Raw genomic sequence first — 21,876 nt, forward strand, 5'->3', positions numbered from 1 at the left:
ACAAATTGTACCCATACTATGAGACTGAGTTACAGAATTGGGAGACAATTAGAATGAAGAAAGGCACAACTTTGAACAAAACTAAAGAAAACTGAGTTTCTCATTCCAGAATATTCAATAACTAATTCAACTTCAAAATATTTCCTTATGTTCTCTTTATTCTAAATTGAAATTAGATGACATGTAGGATCTGACAGATTAATAGCTGAGAAAGAGAGAGAAATACCTCATTTCCAAATAGCATAACAAAAAACTTTTTTCACATTATCATTCTCACCTTCACTATCAAGTTAAAATATTCATGTATATAGAATGATCAGATCTAATTCTACTAACTTAATATTATATAGTGATATATTATATATAATGATATCATTACTCTATCACACCAATTGGCACAAATTTATCATATTATTCAAAATACTAACATGACAATTTCAAGCAAATAGTATGCTTTTCTTCAATAATTCAGCTCAAGTCAATGAGTTAAGGTTACTGTTCCCATTAGTTTGACTATACAGAGTCTACATGATATGTGTATGTTTAAGATAATCAGAAAGAAACAGGGTCCCATGATTAAGGTGAGATAGTTGAAATAGGTCATATTTGTTAAAAGTGAAAAATAATTGTATAATTTTTCCATGTCTCTATATAGAATTCACATAATTAGGATGTGAATTTAATTTCAAAAAAATTGATTTAATTAAAAAAATCACAATAGTATTTGAACATAATTGGAAGACATAGAGTGGACAATTATAGACCTTGTTTGAACTATTGAATTCCTACAGAATCATACAACTCAACTTAGAAACTATTTCATAATTATTGCAAATGAAAGAATTATGGATGGACTTGAAAACATCATTAATGCCAAATAATTAACTTCTTCAAATAAGTCTTGCTATTTTTATTCATGGCAACTTTGTCCAGAAGCCACTGGACATATGCAGAATCACACATACCTCTTTTCCCAATGTTATGACTTGTAAATATTTGTGGATGGATGAAGAGGATGAAGAGGAAGTGAAAAATTCTGTATTCTTCAGATGAATAATTTACTTGTTTGGGTTAAATAAAACACATTGAAGAATATGAAAAAATATGTGATTATCATACAGGCAATTACTCTCTCTAATGTGGGTGGACCTCATCTAATCATTTGAGGGAAATTCTGCTCCAAATTGCTTTCAGACTCCAGACTGTAACATCAACTCTTCCCTGAGTTTCTAGCCTGCCCAACATATTTAAGATGTCAGCCCACACAGCTGCACAAGCCAATTCATAAAAGCCCATTCAACCCCTCTCTCCACACCATTTATTGGTTCTGTTTTTCTGGAGAGCTTTAATTAATATACAACACCTATCAAAAATCGAATCATTTAAATGAAAGCATAAAAAAATCACTGGAGAAATCTATGGACCATACTTCTGTGTTGCCAATCATGAACAATTATATTTTTCCGGAATACAAGTCCATGTATATAGACTTTGAGTAGCCCCTCAGTCTAACTACTTTGGGTCATCAACATAGGTATCTTGCTTTGAAGCATTGTCAGGGCATCTGAGCACCTGCCTGAGCTACTTTATCCATGGGCCACAGAAAGGGAGCTAGTCTTCTTGGTATTTTTTATTTTTCTCTTATGCAAAGTATGTAACTGCTAACTGGAGATATTCAATACTTAGGTCTCTTTATTTCCCTGATATTTCTGCTTTTTGGCTTTTCTTTTCCTTTGGCTATTCTTTTGAGGGAAGGGAAGAGGATCCCTCCAGCAATCTGGAAAGTAGAGAACAGCCTAAGTGTGGGCTGGGATTACTTACCCTAGCTGCTGGTCTAAGCTGTTCTGTTGTATCACATCTATAGAGGCCAAGGAACCCTGGACAGCTAAGATACTATTTTATTCTGCAACAGGAAAATGCATCCAGTCTCCAGGGAAAACAGGCTTTAGGTCACAGAGAAATTGTTCTCTGCTCACCTTTACTCTTGGGATGGCAATACTTGAGGAGAGGGTAAGGTGGCTTGAGGGAGCAGTGAGGAGAAAAGAAAGCTGAGAGGTATTAGAAATGAGAGCAATCAGAACTGTCTAGCTCAGCTTTCTCCAAGACACAATTCCTGATTCTTTGGTGGCCCAATTAACTTCTTACCTTGGTTTTAGAAAGTATATCTTTCTATTTACTGGAAGAAGGCAGACTTAGCTAACCCTGAAATCAGACTGCATAGGACTAACAATAAAGATTCAATAGGAGTCTGAGGAAGGAAATAATGGATATGCCACAGGTGGAAAAAACACGATGCACCAAAAGAGCTTCAAAACCCAAAGAAACATGATATATCAATATGGACAGGGAGATTGCTGAACAAGGTATCAGAAATCACCAAGTAGCAAATGTCTAAATGTCCCAGTAAGACACTGTTTCGATGAACTCCTCGAAAATTCAGCAGCTTATCACATTAGTGAAGTTCTTATGGGTTCAGTGGTCTTTGTCCTGGTGGTGCACCTTCTTCAGAGTTAGGGGAGGTTATTACTCCTTATACTTCTTACCACCAGGAAAGAGGCCAGGGAGGAGGCACTGGCACATACCTTTAAACCCAGCTACTCAGGAGGCTGAGGCAGGAAAATCATAAGTTTGAGGTCAGCCTGGGCAACTTAGCAAACCCCTATCTCAAAATAAAAAATATAAAACAAAAACCAACCAACCAACCAAACAACAACAAACAAACAAACAAACAAAAAACCCAAACAAAACAAAGCAAAACAACAACAACAAAACTGAGAATGTAGTTCAGTGGTAGAACTACATTCTCAGTTTTGTACACCTTGAGTACTGCAAGAAAAGAAAATGAAAGAAAAAAAAAGAGGCTTAGCCCTTGATAGTTTTCTTTGGATTTCAAAGATAGCATGTAATGCACTTAGAAATAATTCTGTGATTCATTTATCAGGTAATCAGGTTAGTTTTTTTTAAACATCAGAAATTTATTAGTTGCTCAAAACATTACATTGATCTTGACATATCATGTATCATACATTTGTTTCAAATGGGGTATGAATTCTTATTTTTCCACGTGTACAGATTGCAGGATCACATTGGTTATACAGCCACGTTTATACATACTGCCATACTAGTGTCTGTTGTATTCTGCTGCCCTTCCTATCCCCTTCCTATCCCTCTTCCCGTCCCCTCCCCTCTCTCTACCTCATCTACCATAACTCATTTCTCTCTCTCTCTCTCTTTTTATTTTTTTTGTTAGTTTTTAAAGGGCTGAGAACAAGAGAAGGCTGTATATCAGATAAAGTCTGTGGTACAAGCAGTTTTGGTGTTAGTATTATATAGTCTGGTAAAACCATAGCTCCAGTTTTATCTGTGGTAGACAAAGACATTGTGTGGAGTCTTTTTTTTTATTGATTATTTAAAGCATTACATAGCTCATGATATATCATCTTTCATACATTTGACTCAAATTGTGTTTTGAACTCCCATTTTCACCCCAAATACAGATTGCAGAATCACATCTGTTACATATTCACATTTTTACATAATGCCATATTAGTGACTGTTGTATTCTGCTACCTTTCCTATCCCCTACTATCCCCCCTCCCCTCCCCTCCCCTCCCATCTTCCCTCTCTACCTCCCCTGCTGTTGTTCAATTCTCTCCCTTTTTTCCCTCCCCCTTGCCCCTCATAATCTCTTATAATTTTATGTATCATTGAAGGTCTCCTACTATTTCCATGTGCTTTCCTTTCTCTCTCCGTTTCTCTCCCCCCATTCGTCTTTGTTTACTGTAGTCTTTTCCTCATGCTCTTCCTTCCTGTTCTGTTCTTAGTTGTTCTCTTTATATCAAAGCAGACATTTGGCATTTGTTTTTTAGGGCTTGGCTAGCTTCGCTTAGCATAATCTGCTCTAATGCCATCCATTTCCCTGCAAATTCTATGATTTTGTCATTTCTTAGTGCTGCATAATACTCCATTGTGTATAGATGCCACATTTTTTTTATCCATTCATCTATTGAGGGGCATCTAGATTGGTTCCACAGTATAGCTATTGTGAATTGTGCCGCTATAATCATTGATGCAGCCGTATCCCTATAGAGCGCTTTTTTAAGGTCCTCAGGGAATAGTCCGAGAAGTGCGATAGCTGGGTCAAATGGTGGATCCATTCCCAGCTTTCCCAGGAATCTCCATACTGCTTTCCAAATTGGCCTCACCATTTTGCAGCCCCACCAGCAGTGTACAAGTGTACCCTTTTCCCCACATCCCCGCCAACACTTATTGTTGTTTGACTTCATAATGGCTGCCAATCTTACTGGAGTGACATGGTATCTTAGGGTGGTTTTGATTTGCATTTCTCTGATTGCTAGAGATGGTGAGCATTTTTTCATGTACTTGTTGATTGATTGTATGTCCTCCTCTGAGAAGTGTCTATTCAGGTCCTTGGCCCATTTGTTAATTGGGTTATTTGTTATCTTATTTTTTAATTTTTTGAGTTCTTTGTACATTCTGGATATTAGGGCTCTATCGGAGGTGTGGGGGGTAAAAATTTGTTCCCAGGATGTAGGCTCTCTATTTACCTCTTTTATTGTTTCTCTTGCTGAGAAAAAACTTTTTAGTTTAAGTAAGTCCCATTTGTTTATTCTTGTTGTTAACTCTTGGGCTATGGGTGTCCTATTAAGGAATTTGGAGCCCGACCCCACAATATGTAGATCGTAGCCAACTTTTTCTTCTATCAGACGCAGTGTCTCTGATTTGATATCTAGCTCCCTGATCCATTTTGAGTTAATTTTTGTGGATGGCGAGAGAAAGGGATTCAATTTCATTTTGTTGCATATGGATTTCCAATTTTCCCAGCACCATTTGTTGAAGATGCTATCCTTCCTCCATTGCATGCTTTTAGCCCCTTTATCAAATATAAGATAGTTGTAACTTTGTGGATTAGTCTCTGTGTCTTCTATTCTGTACCATTGGTCCACCTGCCTGTTTTGGTACCAGTACCATGCTGTTTTTGTTACTATTGCTTTGTAGTACAGTTTGACCTCTGGTATCGCTATACCTCAGATTCACACTTCCTGCTTAGAATTGCTTTTGCTATTCTGGGTCTTTTGTTTTTCCATATGAATCAAGCCCAAATAAGATATAACTTGGAGGTATGTAGACATAAAAGAGGAAAAAAACCTCTCTTATTTGGAAGTGGTTACAAATTTATAATCATTAGAATACAGAGCAGATGATAGTAAGTGCTTTTTAAAAGAACAAGTATTCTTTTGGGATCCCATTTGCCTTTCAGATGGGATCTGACTAATGAAGCCAGACTGTAGCTCATGTTTAAGAACAGATCCAACTCTCTTGGCACAGCCTGAGAAAGCTCTCCTTGAGCCAGTCTGGCCTTCCACTCCAGCTTCACCCTCTGCCACCTCACTGTCTTCTCTCCTTATACTTAACCACCCATGCAAGTAGGGTACTCACTCCTCAATTTGCAATGTCTTCTCCCTCTACATTTCTCTACTTCTCCATACTACTTCATATCCCTTCATCAGCAAAGTATGCCTTTTTTAAAAATTGTTGTTTCAAGTTGAATTAGAACCTTCAGAACATTTCTGAACTCCATGTTCCTGTTTGCCCCGCCCCATTCTTCTGTTCTCACCCAGTACCATTATCTTGTCATTGTAGTTCCTTACTTATTTCTCTCTTTACTCCAATGGACTATGTGAGTCTCAAAAGCAAAAAACATTGTGTCTTACTCATTTCTGAAGCCTCAGAACCTTAAATAGGTACAAATAAAGTATTTTTTGATGAATGAACAATGAATACAATAAAAAGAATAGAATATCTTTATATTTACTATATGTTATAGGTCACTTAATATAAAATGATCCTCACAAACACTATAAGATAGGTGCTGGAATTGTTTACATTTAATCATAGAAGGAACTAAATAACTTGTTCTTGTGCTTACCTAGAATTGTAACATTGTGTCTATTACACTGTATTAAACATGTACCCATATATATGTTTTGGATGTATAATCAGATTTGAGCTTTTGAGGGGCAAAATAATGAAGAAATCATTTTTGAGATTCTTTTACCTAGCATGGGGCAAGAAAATAGTTGTCACAAAAATGCATGTGAAATAAATAATATAATAAAGAAAAATAATTTTTCAGGGCTAGGAGGGTAGCTCAGTGGTATAGCACTTGTCTGGAATGTATAAATCCCTGAATTGGATCCCCAGCACATATAACCCTGTAAATCATAGTGCCACTTATATCTGATTAGACCAAAGCATTGCATCACACAAACAAAAAAATAACAATAATTTTTCACCACAATCTGACACCTTCCCTCTCATGTACATATAATGAAGTCATGGGTAGAATTTGATCTAACCAGGAGCTGGCTGCTTCATTTTTATTTTTTTTGCAGAGGTGAGGGTGAGATGGGATTAGCAACTTCTTTACAGAGCTCCAAGTCCTGTAAGCATCCTACATCATCATCTCTGGCCTGTCTTCCTCAACACCCTGAGCATGGCTCCCCGGATGGGCTTGGACTTGACACTGTAGATGATGGGGTTGAGCACAGGAGGCACCACCAGGTACACATAAGCAACAAGAGCATGTACAATGGGGGGCAGGTGCCTCCCAAAACGGTGGATCATGGACACACCTATGACTGGGATGTAGAAAACCAGGACAGCTAAGATATGAGAGACACAAGTATTGAGGGCCCGGGCACGCTCCTTGGGAGAGGCCAGCCCCATCACTGTATGAAGAATAAGTGTGTAGGACAGGACAATAAGCAAGGAGTCCACACCCACTGTGGACAGAACCACATAGAGCCCATACAGGATGTTGACAGTGATGTCATCACAGGCCCTTTTCATGACATCTGCATGGAAACAAAATGAGTGGGACAGAAGGATCTTGCCAGGGCAGAAGTTTAGTCTTTTTAGCAAGAAAGGAACTGGGAAGAGGGACAGAGTGGCTCGAGCCACAATGGCCATCCCAATCCTGATTATGATGTTATTTGTGAGGATAGCTGCATAGCGCAAGGGGTTGGAGATGGCCACAAAGCGGTCAAATGACATGGCCAGGAGCACTGAGGACTCCACTACAGAAAAGGAGTGCAGGAAGAACATCTGGACCAGACATGCATTGAAACCAATGAACCGATGGTCAAACCAGAGCACAGCCAGGGTTGTGGGCAGTGTGGACAAGGTGAGGCCCACATCAGTGAGAGCCAGCATGGACAGGAAGTAGTACATGGGCTGATGCAGGCTGGGTGTGCTTCTCACAGCCAGGAGGATGAGGCAGTTTCCAGTGAGTGCCACAGTGTACATGGAGGAGAAGGGGATGGAGATCCAACCATGAAAGTCCTCCAGTCCTGGGATGCCAATCATGAGGAAAGCAGGTGGCTGAAAGAAGGAGATGTTGCCATAGGACTGGGAAGGGAGCATCCTTGGAAGGCAGCTGAGGGCTCCAGACAGATGTGACGTCTCCAATCTGGGAAGAAATGTAAGGAGATAAAATAAGTTATTGACAAAATAAATTCTGATATCTGGTGACATGGGTTCAAGCAGAATAGCAAGTATGACCAATATTAAGCAGATTAAAAATATAGTTTCATTCAAAAGAAAAATGCCTATAAGCATGCTATAAACCCAAATACTACAAAGTATCACATCATTGTGTGGAATACAGTTCTCTCCATAATTGAACAAAGCAACATTTGCTTTACATACATGCAAACTAATTCTGAGGAGCCCAATGAATAACACTGTATTTTGAATAGCAAGTAGTGACTTCATGGAAATAAACCACAAACATATGTGGACATCCAAAGGGTAGATATTAGGGACTTATTTTTCTTTTCTTGGATTGCTTTTTAAATTTCAAACAAGAAACAAGTAAAGAAGAATATAAAAAATAGCTTGAAGGTAGGTCAGTAAAAAACAAAACAAAACAAACAAACAAACAAGAAAACCCAAGGGAAACAGTCACTCTTACATATCTTAGCACATATTTAAAAATATGCCAAAGACAGAATTATAGATCTGTGAGCTAAAAATTTATTATGATCACTGAAGTCTACATTCAATGCCAAATCTGGGCAATGTAATCAGCTTACTCTGAAGGAATGGTAAAAATGACCCATTTTTTTTTTTTTTTGGAGTGTGGGAGCAGAATGATGTAGAGGTTGACAAGCTTTGGTCATCTGGGCCTATGGGATAGAAGTTTGTGTATATATTAGTAGAATTTTAAGAAACATGTAGTAAAATTGCTAGTTGTGTTTGTCCAATCAGAAAGATGGGCAAGGAGCAAAGAACTTCCAATATAGAATTTGTATGGACATTTTTTTAAAAAGCTTAAAAGAGACAAAATAAGGTAACAATATGTCAAAGTAAGTTTTTGAGGTAAAGCAATATTAAAAGAAAGAAGAAATTTCTCTATGTAATTTTTCTAATAAATTAAAGAAAGCATGTACCAAATTAAAATGTGCTATATTAAAGGGTAAAATTGAATTGATAATAAAGAGAGAGAATGAAGATTAACATAGTATGCTAAAGAAAATAATTTATAAGATTCAATATGAAGTTAAATATTTTTATTACAAAATGACACACTGGTTAAAACACTAAGATTTATGGAGAATATGATTGAAGATAAACAAAATAATACCAAAATGATGATAATATTTAAGTTAACATGAGATACATTGAATAGAGTAGAATTACAAATATAACATATATTCCTGAAGAGAATTAAGTATAAAAAATTGACAATATATTTCAATTTTTAATAAGATTTTTCTGAAAAATTAAGGAAATCTTTATATAAATATTCTTATCATATATTGGGAAATAAACACTAATCTAAGGAAAAAAGGATGTGTATTTAAAATCAAACAAGTTAGTTGAAATTTTGTCATCATTAAATCTGTAAAATGCTTTTGGTAGTATGGCCATTTTGACCACCTTAATTCTGCCTATCCAAGAACAAGGAAGATCTTTCTATCATCTAAGGTCATCTTCATTTTCTTTCTTTAGTGTTCTGCAATTTTCATTGAAGAGGTCTTTTATCTCTTTTGTTAAATTTATTTCCAAATATTTTATTTTATTTTTTGAGGTAATTGCAAATGGAATAGTTTTCCTAATTTCTCTTTCAGAAGATTTATCACTGATGTATAGAAATGAATTTGATTTATGGGTGTTGATTTTATATCCTGCTACTGTGCTAAACTCATTTATTAGCACTAGAAGTTTTCTGGTAGAATTTTTTGATCTTCTAAATATAGAATCATGTCATCAGCAAATAGTGATAGTTTGAGTTCTTCTTTTCCTATTCAGAGCCCTTTAATTTTTTTTGTCTGTCTAGTAACTCTGGCTAGAGTTTCCAGGACTAGGTTGAATAGAAATGGTGAAAGAGGCCATCCCTGTTAAAATATTAATGTTGTTCTTCATAGAAATAGAAAAAGCAATCATGAAATTCATTTGGAAAAATAAGAGACCCAGACTAGCCAAATCAATCCTTTACAAGAAGAATGAAGCAGGAGGCATCACAATACCAGATCTTAAACTATACTACAGGGTTCTAGTAACAAAAACAGCATGGTAATGGCACCAAAGTAGACATGTAGACCAATGGTACAGAATAGAAGACACAGAGATTAACCCACATAAATACAGTTATCTCATACTAGATGAAGATGCCAACAACATATATTAGAGAAAGGATAGCCTCTTTAACAAATGGTCCTGGGAAAACTGGAAATACATATGTAGAAAAATGAAATCAAAACCCTATCTCTCACCCTGCACAAAACTCAATTCAAAGTGTAAGAAGAACCTAGGAATTAGACCAGAGACCCTGCATCTAATTGAAAAAAATGTTGGCCCAAATCTTTATTATATCAGCTTAGGACCTGACTTCTTTAACACTACTCCAAAAGCACAAGAAATAAAATTAAGAATCAATAAATGGGATGGATTCAAACTTAAAAGCTTCCTCTCAGCAAAGAAAACAATCAATAATGAGAAGAGAGAGCCTACAGAATGGGAGAAAATCTTTAACACATGCACATCAGATAGAGCACTAATCTCCAGGATATATAAAGAACTAAAAAAACTTAACACTAGCGCACTATAGGGGTACGGCCACATCAATGATTATAGCGGCACAATTCACAATAGCTAGACTGTGGAACCAACCTAGATGCCCTTCAATAGATGAATGGATAAAAAAATGTGGCATCTATACACAATGGAGTATTATGCAGCACTAAGAAATGACAAAATCATAGAATTTGCAGGGAAATGGATGGCATTAGAGCATATCATGCTAAGTGAAGCTAGCCAAGCCCTAAAAAACAAATGCCAAATGTCTTCTTTGATATAAAGAGAGCAACTAAGAACAGAACAGGAAGGAAGAGCATGAGGGAAAGACTAACAGTAAACAAAGACGAATGGCGAGAGAGAAAGGGAGAGAGAAGGGAAGGCATATGGAAATGGTAGGAGACCTTCAATGATAAACAAAATTATAAGAGGTTATGAGGGGCAAGGGGGAGGGGAAAAGGGAGAGAATTGAACAACAGCAGAGGAGGTAGAGAGGGAAGATGGGAGGGGAGGGGATGGAGGGGGGATAGTAGTGATTAGGAAAGGTAGCAGAATACAACAGTCACTAATATGCCATTATGTAAAAATGTGAGTATGTAACAGATGTGATTCTGCAATCTGTATTTGGGGTAAAAATGGGAGTTCAAAACCCAATTGAGTCAAATGTATGAAAGATGATATATCATGAGCTCTGTAATGTTTTGAACAATCAATAAAAAAACAACTTAACACTAAAAATACAAATAACCCAATCAATTAATGGGCTAAGGAACAAATAGATACTCCATAGAAGAAGATATACAATTGATCAACAAACAGATGAAAAAATGTTCAACATCTCTAGCAATTAGAGAAATGCAAATCAAAACTACTCTAAGACTTCATCTCACTCCTGTCAGAATGGCAATTATCAAGAACAGAAGCTACAAGAAGTGCTGGTGAGGATGTGGGGGAAAAGGTACACTCGAACATTGCTGGTGGGACTGAAAATTTGTGCAACCTCTTTGGAAAGCGGTATAGAGATTCCTTAGAAAAGTTGAACTGGATCCACCATTTGACCCAGATATCGTACTCTTGGTTTATACCCAAAGGACTTAAAATTATCATACTACAGTGACACAGCCACATTAATGTCTATAGCAGCTCAATTCACAATAGCTAAAGTATAGAACCCAACCTAGATGACCTTCAACAGATAAATGTATAAAGAAAATGTGGTATATATACACAATGGAATATTTCTCAGCCTTAAAGAAGAATGAAATTATGCCATTTGCTAGTAAATGAATGGAACTGGAGATTATCATGTTAAGTGAAATAAGCCAATCCCCCAAAAGCAAAGGCCAAATGTTTTCTGAGATGTGTGGATGCTGATCCATAATGGGTGGTGGTGGGGCTAGGGAAAAATGGAGAAACTTTTGTTTGGGCTGAGAGGAGTGAGAGGAGGGGAGGGGGTGTGAGGTGAGAAGGATGGTGGAAAGACATGGACATTATTACCCTATGTGCATGTATTATTGCATGAATGATGTGACTCTACATCGTGTACAACCAGAGAAATGAGAAGTTGTTCTCCATTTATGTACAATTAATTGAAATGCATTCTGCTGTCATGTATAACTACTTAGAACAAATAAAAAAGTAAAAAAAATGTTGTCATCATAGAGCAATGGAATGAAACACATTAAATATGTACTCATTAGTCACTCTGCATTGGTCAGTGATGCTAGGAATTCAATACTATGAATACTGGTAAATAGCCAGCCTGCTCTTTATTCTACAAACTGCTACATGATATAAACAAAAAACAGACAAGGGAAATTTTCTCTTTATAGAAGAATTATAACTAATACAAATAATAAAACTGGGTACTTTAGCAAAATAAGAAGTCTGAGTCATAATTAACTACCAGTTTGTGTAAAATATAGGAGAGAGCAAACAATTAGGCATGTTAAAAGTTACTAGCAGATTGAATCAGAAAAATCCAATAGAGTTTTATTCAGTCATAAAGAAGAAGGAAGTTATGTCATTCGCAGGAAGATGGATGGATCTGGAAACCATGGTTTTGAGTGAAGTAAGTCAGGTACATAGAGAGAAGTATCCTGTGTTTTTTGTCATATGTGAAAGCTAGAAAGAAAAACCAGGAGAAAAATGGCATGCCAGGAAAGTAGAAAGGAGTCTATTAGGGTAGAGAAAGGGGGCCACAGGTGGAGAGGTAGGGATGGAAGGGGAGATTTGGGGAATAAAATTGTTCAAATCACTTTTTTAATGTATATACAAACATGCCACAATGAAACCCACCATTCTATATAAATAATATGCACCAATAAACACAAACACACACACACACACACACACACACACACACATACACACACACTACAAACCCAACAAATTTGAGAGGACAAAATGCCAGTTTCTTCCACAAATAAATGACAATAAAATTAAAAATGAAAAGGGAAAGACCTATAGATTTAAAGAGACCTGACTCCTATCAACCAAGTGAGATGTGTGGACTTTGTTAGGATCTTGTTTTGAGCAAACCAAATGTAAAAAAGTGAAAAATGAACAAAGAAAAATACTTTCACAGGATAATCAAGGAAATGTGAATAAATATTGGTTGAATGTTATAATATCTGAAAACATTTTAAATCTATAGAATGACACAGTGACTTGTGTCATAATTTCAAAATAATTGGAACATTTACTACTACAAGAGTGGTGAGGAGCTAATGATTATAGCATTTGCATACAGGTGTACAAAGATCTATTTTATCCTTTCTATAATTTTAATTACTTAATTTTTTGTGTAAAATATTAGTAAAATTAATAGCATCCTCTCTATATAGTAACATTAAAACTCTATAACAAGTAACATCAGTGGAAAGAATCAAATTAGGAGATTTGTACAAAAATTTATCACTACTCTTTCGAAAACCTCATTTAAGTGAAAGTGAAATGTAAAGTCATTAACTCATAAAAACAGGATGGATATAAGGGATGCAAACAACATTATGGCTTATGGATGAAAATAGGAAGAGTGGTAAGAAACTGGCAGAAATAGTCTACTTTCTTGTAGAGAGGTCACACTACAGATCCACTTCAAAAAAAAAATAACTGGATCTTCCATTTTTGCAGAAGACAGAATATTTCCTGGAAAAACTCCACTAGCAAGGCTGTGGGCCCAGAGATGCCAGAATGAAAGGAAAGATACACAATATTAAAAACAAGTGACTTGAGGAAAGGCAAAACTGCCAAGGTCTCCCCACTTGGTTCACAGAGTCCCCACCTGAGGGGCACCTTGGGCCCTCCCAGCTGGAAGAACATGACCAGGAATGCCTTTGGATCAATGCAATTCCAAATAAAGGTAGATGAGATGCTGAACCAGTGCTGAGAATGGCACTCTGAAGAGAATGGAAGAGAAGTGCACATATCCACTCATTTACTCTATGAGGGGCATCTCTCTCCAAAGATATGGTCTGGGATTCCAATTTATATCTGAGCTATAAACTCCAGGACCTTTGAAGGCATTCTCCTTCAGACCTTCTTCTTGGGATAGGACTAACTCTCTCTCATTGTCCTTGATTTTGTATTTCTCCTCTTTTTGTTTTATATCCAGCACTTTCCCATTGATACTGCCATCTGAGGCTGAGATATAGTAGCCATCCATCTGGGAAGTTGAGGCCCCAGGTACTCACCCTTGGCTGCTGTTCCAGGCTGCCCTGACACTCACATCCTGCAGGAGCCCAGGGTGAGCATAGCAGAGAGACTGAGTTTTATCTCATTGCACAGGGCACCTTGGCAGAGCACCTGACTTCAGAGAAGGCTAGGCGTGAGCCACAGAGTAGTAATTCTACTCAGGTCCCTGTGGAGTGGGAAAGCTGAGGCTGGCTTTGTAATCATGGGTCAAGTGTTTGGAGAAATAAAACCATACAAAAGAAATAGAATCCAGAATCATAGGCTGGATAATATTCCATCAAATTAAGTTGTCTTTGGAGACTTGTTATCTTCAATGGCCCCTCTGAATTTGAGATCCTCCAAAGACAATATTCCTGAAGCCTCCTCTGAGCCAGACCACAGAATTAACCCTACAGGAACTTGCAGTTTTTTTGCAGAGGGCAGGGATATGGCGAGATGTGGTGCGGGGCCCAGTGGTGACCTGACTTAGCCTAAGGGAGTCAGGGAGAGCGTTAGAGGAAGTGGAGAGGGTACAGGTTCTGGAAGGCTCAAAGGTCCCGTGACAAATTTAGAGCTCTCATTCTGGGACAGATACCAGGACTGAGAACTTGAGTCCCTGGAAGGAAACTAGCACAGATTCTGCCCACATTCCTCCCTGGGACTGACCCATTGAATCAAGCAGTTCAAAAATGAGAGAATTTGGACAAAGGAAGAACAATTACACACAAGTAATTCTGGATTCAAACACTTCACTCTGTTTCTGGTACACATATGAGGGTTTTTCCCCCCATCCTGCCTCACTTTCTAGAGAACTTCCATAATAGCTCTGACCTTAGTTCTTTGCTAAATCAAACAAGACCATGGCTATTCACCTGGAACTGCTTTCTATGGGCACATTTGACATACTCTCGTCTTTGACTTTGGCAATACGCTCCCAGGATGAATGAGGCCTGTCCTGGTTACCTTTCTCTTTATGAAGAGATAAGTAAACTTACAGAAAAATCACATAATATTGAAAAGTTATATCAAAGGCTTGAGCTGAGATCTTATAGTTACTTCATAATTCTTTTCTTTCAATCTCTAGACCATCACCATTTTTCTCAAACTCTTTACCCAACTTGCCCACTCTTCTCTCAGTAGCTAATTTAGTATAGCTCCCATTTCACACAGAGTGGGCCTTTTCTAAACTTCCTGCCCAACCCACCTGATATTTATTTCCATTCCTATATACACACCTTATCAGAGAGACATGAACATGTTGCTTCATGCAAACTACTTTTCCACCAGTTTACTTCTTTTTTTGTCTATCACTTTCTGAAAAAAAATTTTGAATATCATATTATGGCACTGAAAGCTCTTTATGATTTTTTAAAAATAAAAATAAAGCTTATTATGTATAGATGGTTGTGGATGCTCATGTACTTCTAATTCAAAGAGATCCTATGTGCATTTTACTCAACTTCATCAGTGGTAACATCTTGCAAAACAATAGTACAACCTCAGGATAAGGATATTGATGGTCCAAAAGGAAGCTACATCAGCATAAGAAAGACCATATATGGCAAGCCCATAGTTAATGTCATCCTCTGTAGTGAAAAGCTGAGAGCATTTCCTCTAAGCTCAGAAATAAGACCAGGATGCTAACTCTCTCCTCTTATGTTCAACATAGTATGAGAGTATTTAGCCAGAGAAATTAGACAACAAAAGTTATCTGAATCTGAAAGAAGAAAAATTGTCTATGTTTGTAGATTAATATATAGACAACCCTAAACAGTCCACCCCAAAATTTGTCAAATAAGTGAACTTAGTAAAATTGCCAGACACAAAACCAACATATAAAAATCAGTTGCATTTTATACACTAACAGTGTAGCACCTGAAAAAGAAATTAAGAAACCCCATCGACAACTTTTAAAAAATAAGTATGTAGGGGCCTGGAACTGTTGTTTAGTTATAGAGTGTGGGCATAGAACACATAAAACCCTGGATTTAAGAAACATTACCCAAACCAAAAACAACAAAACAAAACAGAACAAAATACCACCCAAACTATAAATTCTCCCAAATAAAAAATTAAGAACAAATATAATCAAAGAGGTAAAAGGCCTTTACATTGAAAATTATAAAATATCTTGATGAATAAAATGAAAAGACACAAATAAATGGAAAGATGTCCTATTTCTTAGAAGAATCAATATTTTTAAAATGTCTGTTCTACCCAAAATAAATTATAGACTCAATAAAATCCCTGTCAAAATTCCAATGATATTTTTCATCGCAGTAGAAAAAAACAATCTTAAAATTCTTATGGTACCACAAAAGATCCTGAATAGCCAAAGTAAAATGTTGATCAGGAAGAAAAAAGCTAGAAACATCACACAAAGCTATAGTAACCAAAACAGCCTGATACTGACATTAAAGCTGACATACAAAACAATGGAATAAAATAGAGCGCCCCAAAATAAATCCACATGTTATAATCAGTTGATCTTTGGACAACATTACTGAGAATGCAAACTGGGGAAAGAATAGTCTCTTCAATAAATCATGTAGGGAGTCTGAATATTCACAAAATGAAATTGAATCCATACCTCATCTGTTATACAGGAATCAACTCAAAATGAATTAAAAACTTGAATTTAAGGCCCCAAACTGTAAAACTATAGGGAAAAAAACCAGGGAAAAACTTTCCAACATTGAACCATGTGATATTTTTTGTTTCTGGAGATGATATCAAAAGCATAGATGACAAACGTAAAAACAATCAAATGGAATTCCGCCAAAGTAAAAGGCTTTTGTACAGAAGCAATCTGTTGAGTGAAGAGATGACCTATGGAATGGGAGAAAACACATTCAATAAAAAGTTAATATCCATAATATATATAAAGCATAAACAACTCAATAGCAAGAAAACAAATAACCCAGTTAAAAAGTGAGCAAGGGTCTTGAGTAGATATTTCACAAAAGAAGACACACACAAATGGCCAATGGGTATATGAAAAGGTGGTCAACATGACTAGTCATCAGGGAAATGCAAATAAAGACCACAGTGAGACATCACCTCACATCTGTTAGAGTGCTTAGTCTAAGAAATAAAAAAGATAACTAGAGTTGGTGAGGAAGTGGAGAAAAGGAGACACTTACCTTATATAGTTGTGGTGGGAACGTAAATTGGTCCAGTCATTATGGAAAATAGCCTGGAGTTTCCTCCAAAATTAAAAATAGAATTACCATATATAGGAAATGAAACCAGTACTCGGTGAGCTGCCTGCATTCTCAGATTCTTTTAGTATTATTCACAATAGCTAAAATACGGTATCATATTTTATCCGAATGGTCAATCAACAGATTAATTGATAATAAAAATGTAAAACACATATACACACAGAGGAATATTGTTCAGCCTTTAAAAGGAAAAATCCAGTCATTTATGACAACATGAATGAATCAAAACAATAATATGTTGATAAAAACCAGGCACAGAAAGATGAATACTGAATGATCTCATTTGTATGCAGAATCTCAAAAGGTCAAACTCATAGAAATAGATGAAACTGATTCATAAAATGGCAATTACTTGTTCCTTAAAATTGTTCAAGATGTTTTTCAAGATGCAGATACAGAAGCCTAGGACCTGACCTAAAAGACATTAAGAGACTTGCAGAACCCGAGGAATAAGAACAGGGCCTCATGGAGCTGGATTAAAAGCGAGGAGTGCTGACAGTTTTAAGATGGACTAGAATTATCCACAAGTTCCATGAGGACCCATGTACTGGGTGGTGCAGACTTTTCCACTGAGATTCCTGTTTACAATTAATTAGCCCTATATTTCCCCTAACCCTAGGGCCATCTAAATTCCTTCACCACTGGCTAATGGAGAGACAGATTTGTGTGTGCTTCCCATCTCCATGTTGGTTCACCTGCATAAAATAAAGCTCTTTCCTTTTGTAAACACTGGTGCCATAGTATCTATTTGTATGAACATCAGGAAATAAGCCCTTGGTTGGTAGTGTGGAGAGAGTAGAATGGTGGTTGCTAGGGACTGGCAAGTGGGGTGGGAAAAAGTGTTCAAAGTATACAAAGTTTCAATATTTTGTGGGATAAATAAATTCTACAGTTCTCCTGTACAGCATGGTGACTATAGTTACAGTGCATTGTATGCTTGAAATTTGCTAAAAGAGTAGAACTTAAAATGTTCTCACCACAAAAATGTAACTTGATATATCAATCAGACTGTGATAATCGTTTCATTAAGTACCTGTATATTAGAACTAAAAGTTTTATATTATAAATACTTATATGTATTTATAATATAAAATATGGCATCATATGTCAATTATCAATTATATCCCAATAAAACTGGAGAAAACTATTTCTTTTTTTTTTTTGGCTTAGCTCCTGGTACAGTTGTAAGCCACTTAAAATTCATGAATATATATTTTTTATTGCAATCACTGTTATGTCCACTAGTTCTTAGCAGGCTCTGGTCAACTCAACAAGGTGCAAACTGTCTGAGTTTCACTTCAGCCTCGAATATGCACCTCCTCCCTTCCACCTGGGGTTTCTCCTTTGATGCTATGTCATGGGGACGATGGGAATCCACTGAATATTTGCTTACAGGCAACATGGTAGTGGCAGGAGTTAGTGCTCTGTGGGGCAATTCTTTACTACCAGGGTATAAGAGGTAAAACTACTTCTCCTTTCTTTTTAATAGGAAGAAGATTCTGAGACAAATTTTAGGCAGTCTTGCAATATGTATCAACAGTTGCCTTTTGGATGGACAACTCTATCATGCATTATTTTTTGGATTTCTCTTTTCCCTGCTTCAGTTCTACTATCCCTCACATCTGGTCACTGGATTTGAGCTCCAGAAGAGTAGTACATAGGCTTTGATTTAAGGGGAACCAGGGGAAGACACAGACTGTGCTTTGGCAATCAAAACTCTTGTAATGTCAGAGTTCATCTCACTGTTTCTTTCCTCTATATTGTCCCTATGTTTATCCATTTACTTTCCTCAACTCCAGACTGGCCTCATTTTAAATATCACCTGCTCATGAATCTCTCCCTAGTTCTTATAGTAAAGCTACTTTCTCCCTCCTCTGTGGCCACTATACCTCATAAATCTGTCTGTGGGGGCACTGAGGGCTCAATATTAATAAATTTTGTTTTATATCTGATATCCACTATCATTTACTTTTGCTTTTCCTTTGTGTTTCAGGATGTTGAACATTATAAATGATTCTTGAATGTTTATTATTGAATGATATTAAGAAATGGATAAGGGCTGGGGAGGTAGCCCCATGGTAGAACATTGCCTAGCATGGGTAAGGTCCTGGGTTTGATCCTCAGCACAACAAAATAAATAAAAGAATATTGGGCATGAACTTTAACATCAGGGAGAAGAATTGGTGATTACTGTTGAAAAGAATCCCCAATTTGTGATGCTGGTAAAATCTGGTTGTAAATATATATTGAGTGTAAATCTTAAAAAAAAAAAAAAGCTAGGGAAATTTCTATCCTCAGAAACAAATTTAAGTTTTTCTTTTATTTCTGACCAACCCAGTCTGGGATAAATGATGTGTTGCTTAGAGATGGGGGCTACATAAAATTACTGGGGGATGGGAGCTGTTCTATTAATTGGGCAACCTTGACTGTGGCTCTCAAAGGGAATTGGCTACCTAAATGGGTGCCCTCCACTGACCAGGCCAACATAAACATGGCTGGGAACACGGCAGTGTTTTTATGGTCCTCAGTCCCTAGAGACGCTGTTTTACTGGGAAAGATATTCTCATTATAGTGACCACTTGCCTGAGACTCCCAATTTCAGAGGCCTCTCACAGCACAGGCTGCCTCGGGCCATCTCTGTGAGCTGACTCAGCCTCCCAGGCACCCAGAAATCCTCTTACCAGGAAACCCTTCCAGAAAATGGGAGCAGACATGCACTCTCCCAGGACCCTGGTCTGTGTGAAAGAGGAGTAAGCCGTGGCCATTACTTCTTCCATAAGATTGCCACCTTCTGCAATGCAAACACATTTTCCTGGGAAAACTTTAGGAATTGGTTTTCTTATTAGCTTCTTCCTCCAGTGCACAAATCAGTCCTTTCAATTCTATTTGAATCTCATCTCTCTTACTCGCTGTGCTCTCCTCTTTTTTCCCAACCCCCAACCTTAGTCCTGGTGCTGGTGAGAAATAGATGATAGATAAGATGGGATGATAAGATAAGACAGAACAAGACAAGACAGAATTCTGTTCTTAAATTCTAAGCTCCCTGCTAATGTCATCAAGTGAGTTCTTTGAATATTTTAAGAAAATCTGTGTAGCTTTCTTGTCACAGTTCCAATGCTAATTCATAGCCCTTTGACATCCCTGAGAGGCTGAGATTTTTGCCTGCTCCGAGGTAATCATAATAAGTATTTTTTGAGTTCATACTATGTGCTAAATACTGTACTAAGTAAGTATTATCCATGAGTTATTGCACATAATTCTCACAAAAGCACTGAGAGGTAGATATCATCTTCTTTCTTTGAAATGAGGGAAACAAGTCTCACAGAGAATGAATTGACAGGGTGAGTCACAGAACATCTGCTCTTTCTATTGCCCCAAGCTTCCTTTTAGAGAGTCTATGAATATCTCCCAGGTGGAAAATCACAGTCTCTGGGAGCAGCGTTGAAGTTTAGAAACAACCATAATTGGCAGGAACAGTGGGTAGGAGATCAAGTTGAGAAATGCCATATTTGGGGCAAATAGCAGGTGTAACCACAGGGAAGAGGGCTGGCTCTTTCTCCTGTGGGCCAGGGGGCAGTTCCAAGGAGGCCTAGGAGTGTCAGTCTTGCAGGGCCTTGGAATTATCTGGGGATTCTTAATGGTATTCAGAATGTATCATATATATTCATATATATATATAAATGGGGCTGGGAATTAGAGATTATCTGATTCAGGCACCGTATTAATCCAAAGAGATTGTATAAATTATATAAAATCACCCACTGAGTGGCAGAACAGAAAGATAGCTCAGAGCTCAAAAACCCCATCTCACAGCTCCTCATGCAGAGTCCAGGGTAGGCTAAGCTTCTGTCCCTCTCCAGATCTCTCTAGTCCTGTTCTAGGAGCACACAATATGGGGTAGGAGAGTAGGTAGTTCTTCACAAGCAACTGGATTCAAGGCCTGTGAGTCACAATACTGTATTGTATATTTAAAAATCTGTCAAGAGAGTAGATCTTATGTTAAATGCTCTTACCACAGAAGGAAAACAACAACGAGGAGCAGGAGGGAGCAGGAGGAAACTTGGAGGTGATAAATTTACTGTGTGTTTTTTTTTATTGATTGTTCAAAACATTACAGAGCTCATGATATATCATCTTTCATACATTTGACTCAATTGGGTTTTGAACTCCCATTTTTACCCCAAATACAAATTGCAGAATCACATCGGTTACACACTCACATTTTTACATAATGGCATATTAGTGACTGTTGTATTCTGTTACCATTCCTATCCCCTACTATCCCCCCTCCCTTCCCCTCCCCTCCCATCTTCCCTCTCTACCTCCTCTGCTGTTGTTCGGTTCTCTCCCCTTATTTTTTCCCTCCCCCTTGCCCCTCATAACCTCTTATAATTTTGTGTATCATTGAAGGAAATTTACTGTGTTGATTGTGGCGATAGTTTCAGGAGTGTGTGCTCATATCCAAATGCATGAAGCTGTATACATTAAATCTCTACAGCTTTTCATATGTCAATCCATGCCTGCCTGATGAGGCTACAGTCTCAGCCAGTGCTATAATAAAGTGTGAAAGAGAAGACTCCAATATCAAAAAGACCTGGCTTCAAGTCTGGACTCTGCATTTTACTACTGAGTGACTTTGAAAAAATTATAATTCCTTTGTGCTTTAACTTACTAGTTGGCTATAAGAGTAAGAAGTGATGGACAAATGCTCTCACTTTCCTTTTAGATAGACATTTCCCTTAACATATCTTTACAGAAGTCCTGAGAGAGCCAAGTACCTACTGTTCAGGGCTGCAACCTTGGTAATTAATAGCTTTAGAAGATGTGAATCATGTAGAGTTGGTGATCAGTCTGTCCTTGGTCTTGAGACACATGA

The 21,876-nt window shown here is 37.3% G+C and overlaps 1 protein-coding gene across 1 annotated transcript; it reads right to left on the reverse strand.

The window, feature by feature from the left end:
• Positions 1–6,452: 6,452 nt before the first annotated feature.
• LOC308642025 (olfactory receptor 51I2-like) lies at positions 6,453–7,646 on the reverse strand. The gene has a single exon (XM_081280626.1). It carries the CDS (start codon positions 7,639–7,641, stop codon positions 6,484–6,486), a length of 1,158 nt encoding a protein of 385 aa, XP_081136752.1. The 5' UTR covers positions 7,642–7,646; the 3' UTR covers positions 6,453–6,483.
• Between the last annotated feature and the right edge of the window lie 14,230 nt (positions 7,647–21,876).

Source organism: Spermophilus citellus (genome assembly GCF_964194105.1).
Source record: "Spermophilus citellus genome assembly, chromosome: 2".
NCBI lineage: Eukaryota > Metazoa > Chordata > Mammalia > Rodentia > Sciuridae > Spermophilus > Spermophilus citellus.

Bases quoted from the DNA above. Each gene is read 5' to 3' on its own strand.
- LOC308642025 (XM_081280626.1), bottom strand. From the start codon at position 7,641: ATGCTTATAGGCATTTTTCTTTTGAATGAAACTATATTTTTAATCTGC.